Source organism: Cicer arietinum, chromosome 7, assembly GCF_000331145.2.
Source record: "Cicer arietinum cultivar CDC Frontier isolate Library 1 chromosome 7, Cicar.CDCFrontier_v2.0, whole genome shotgun sequence".
Classification (NCBI taxonomy): domain Eukaryota; kingdom Viridiplantae; phylum Streptophyta; class Magnoliopsida; order Fabales; family Fabaceae; genus Cicer; species Cicer arietinum.
Genome location: NC_021166.2, coordinates 52,797,956 through 52,800,179, shown reverse-complemented (window position 1 = coordinate 52,800,179; position 2,224 = coordinate 52,797,956). Strand labels below are relative to the sequence as shown.

The 2,224-nt window shown below is 26.7% G+C and overlaps 1 protein-coding gene across 1 annotated transcript in view; it reads left to right on the top strand.

Annotated features, from left to right (window-relative positions):
* Positions 1–868, top strand: part of LOC101494421 (uncharacterized) — a 7,588-nt gene extending 6,720 nt beyond the window's left edge. Inside the window, exon 8 of the mRNA XM_012718714.3 lies at positions 846–868. Coding sequence (XP_012574168.1) covers positions 846–868 — 23 coding nt within the window. The remainder of the gene's footprint in view (positions 1–845) is intronic.
* The last annotated feature ends 1,356 nt before the right edge of the window (positions 869–2,224 follow it).

Sequence of the window (2,224 nt, the reverse complement as noted above, 5' to 3'; positions counted from 1 at the left end):
GTCGTGTAAAAGAAAACCGAATACTTTTTGTTGATACATCCATACTAGGAATTTTCCAATACTAAACAGTTTCATGGTGAATGAGAATACTAATATAAGGGACTACATGTCAGAAGAAGTAAATAGGTGTGTGCTTTCAAAGTAACAGTTTCATTTTGTGTGTGCTTTCACTTCACTTAGTAAAGGTGTTTAGTTGTTTGTAGATTTTGTAGAATTTGATATGCTGATCATATTAGCAGGTGTGTCATGATTTTGTTTGATATCATCGTCATTACTTATTTGTATGTACATTAAGTTTGGAAATAATTGTGAACTCAGATTTTTGGAGTTTCCAAAGGAATAAAACATAAGAGATATGCAACTGTGATATTAGTGCAATTAGAAAGTTGCAAACTTCTTTAAAGCTGTTTTTAAGTAGCATGTGGACAATTTTTCTTGCCTCTTACATTTTCAAAGTATCTTTTAGCAGTTACATAGATAATTGTTGTAAATATGGATAGAAATTTGTCATGCTCTGTGTTGGGAAATCAACTAAAATTTTCAAACAATGATAAATAATTAATACTTACTATGTCACATTTAAGAATGAGAGCTTCTATCCTCTCCAATAAATAGGGGTCTTGTGAAGTCACAAAGCATCTCAATTTAATTAAGAGCAAGAGAAAGAGCGTGTGAGATTTTTTTTAGTGGTCTGTGTCTCTTATGAGAGAGTGAATATTATTATTTCTCATAACTTTTGAATGAGAGTATTGTAAAATGATATATAGTTTAAGATGAATTATAATTTCTGTAATTTTATTTAAGATAATGAATATTTTTTATTGGGACGTTTTTATGAATGTCAGCAAGAAGTGATGAACAACGTTAATTACTATGTACTTTCTTATTTCTTTTTTTGCAGTGTGTGTTCTCATGGATTTTCTCCAATAGTAGTATTAAAGTAATGATGGGAAACACACTAAAGGTTAAGATTCCATTGTTTGATAGGAATATAATTTTTATAATTTGGAAGAGTACTATTCAACTCCCATGAGGACAAGCGATTGGACTAGAATACGACAAAAGATTGTAAGTACGATTAATTGACTCTAGCTCCCAAAATCAAATACAACATGTTGAAGGAGACAACACTGAAGGCGTTGTGGCAGAAACTTGTGAGCATCTATATGTTAAAACTACTAACCAGTGACCTTTGTTTGATAATAAACTAAAGATATATAACTTATGTTGCTGCTAATATAATTTATTTGCGAGAGATGATGTCACAAAGGTACAAATTTGTTGGTTGAAAGTGGGGATGCAATGTGTAAAAAAGAAAGAGTTTGGTGTTGTTAGAATAGAAAAATTTGAAGAATATTTGTTCTTAGAAGGACAATCCATGAGAAGGTTAAATGGTGAAAAGAAAGTAAAATGTTTGAATGACAAAAGTATATTTGCTGGTATGGGTTTTTTGTGGTGCAATTTGGATCTATTTTGAGATAAAAAATCATATGATCCAAAGATCAAATCAGATAATTTGAATATATTTTTAGATGTACAAATTACAATTATAAAAAAATTAATAATATTTATATTATTAAAAGAAAAGTTTGATGCAAGATAAAATATTAGAATAATGAGTGTACGCTGTTAGTGTAAAATTATTTTACACAGACATTCGATCACAATCATTATCATACGATTATTGTCTTTAAGAGATTACAAAAATACAATCAAATATCAAAATCAATGACTTTGGTTAATTTACATTGACAGGGCATAGTCTATTTTTTCATAAAACATATAATATACTAAAATTTAAAATTTAAGAATAACAATGATCGATTATATTTAAAATATATGAACTAACAACAAAAAATACATTAACCTAATAAATATTATTTAAAAAATAATTAAAAACTAACAAATAATATATAAATACAATATATCATACAAATAAAAAATAAATGAGTATTAAAATTTATGAACGTGGTTTGATTCGGTTCGATTTAAAGAAAAAAAATCTAAAATCTGATCGATGGGGTTTTAAAAAATTTGCGTCCAACATATTGTATTGTATTTTTTTTATCATGATCATCCAACATATTTCATGAGTTATACATGTAGAGTATCACAAGGGGTACAAATATTATAAATTATTAAATAAAATAGAAGTATATATATGTATTATTTTAAAAATAGTACGTAATAAAATTATATTTAAAGTATTTAAAAATCAATTTGA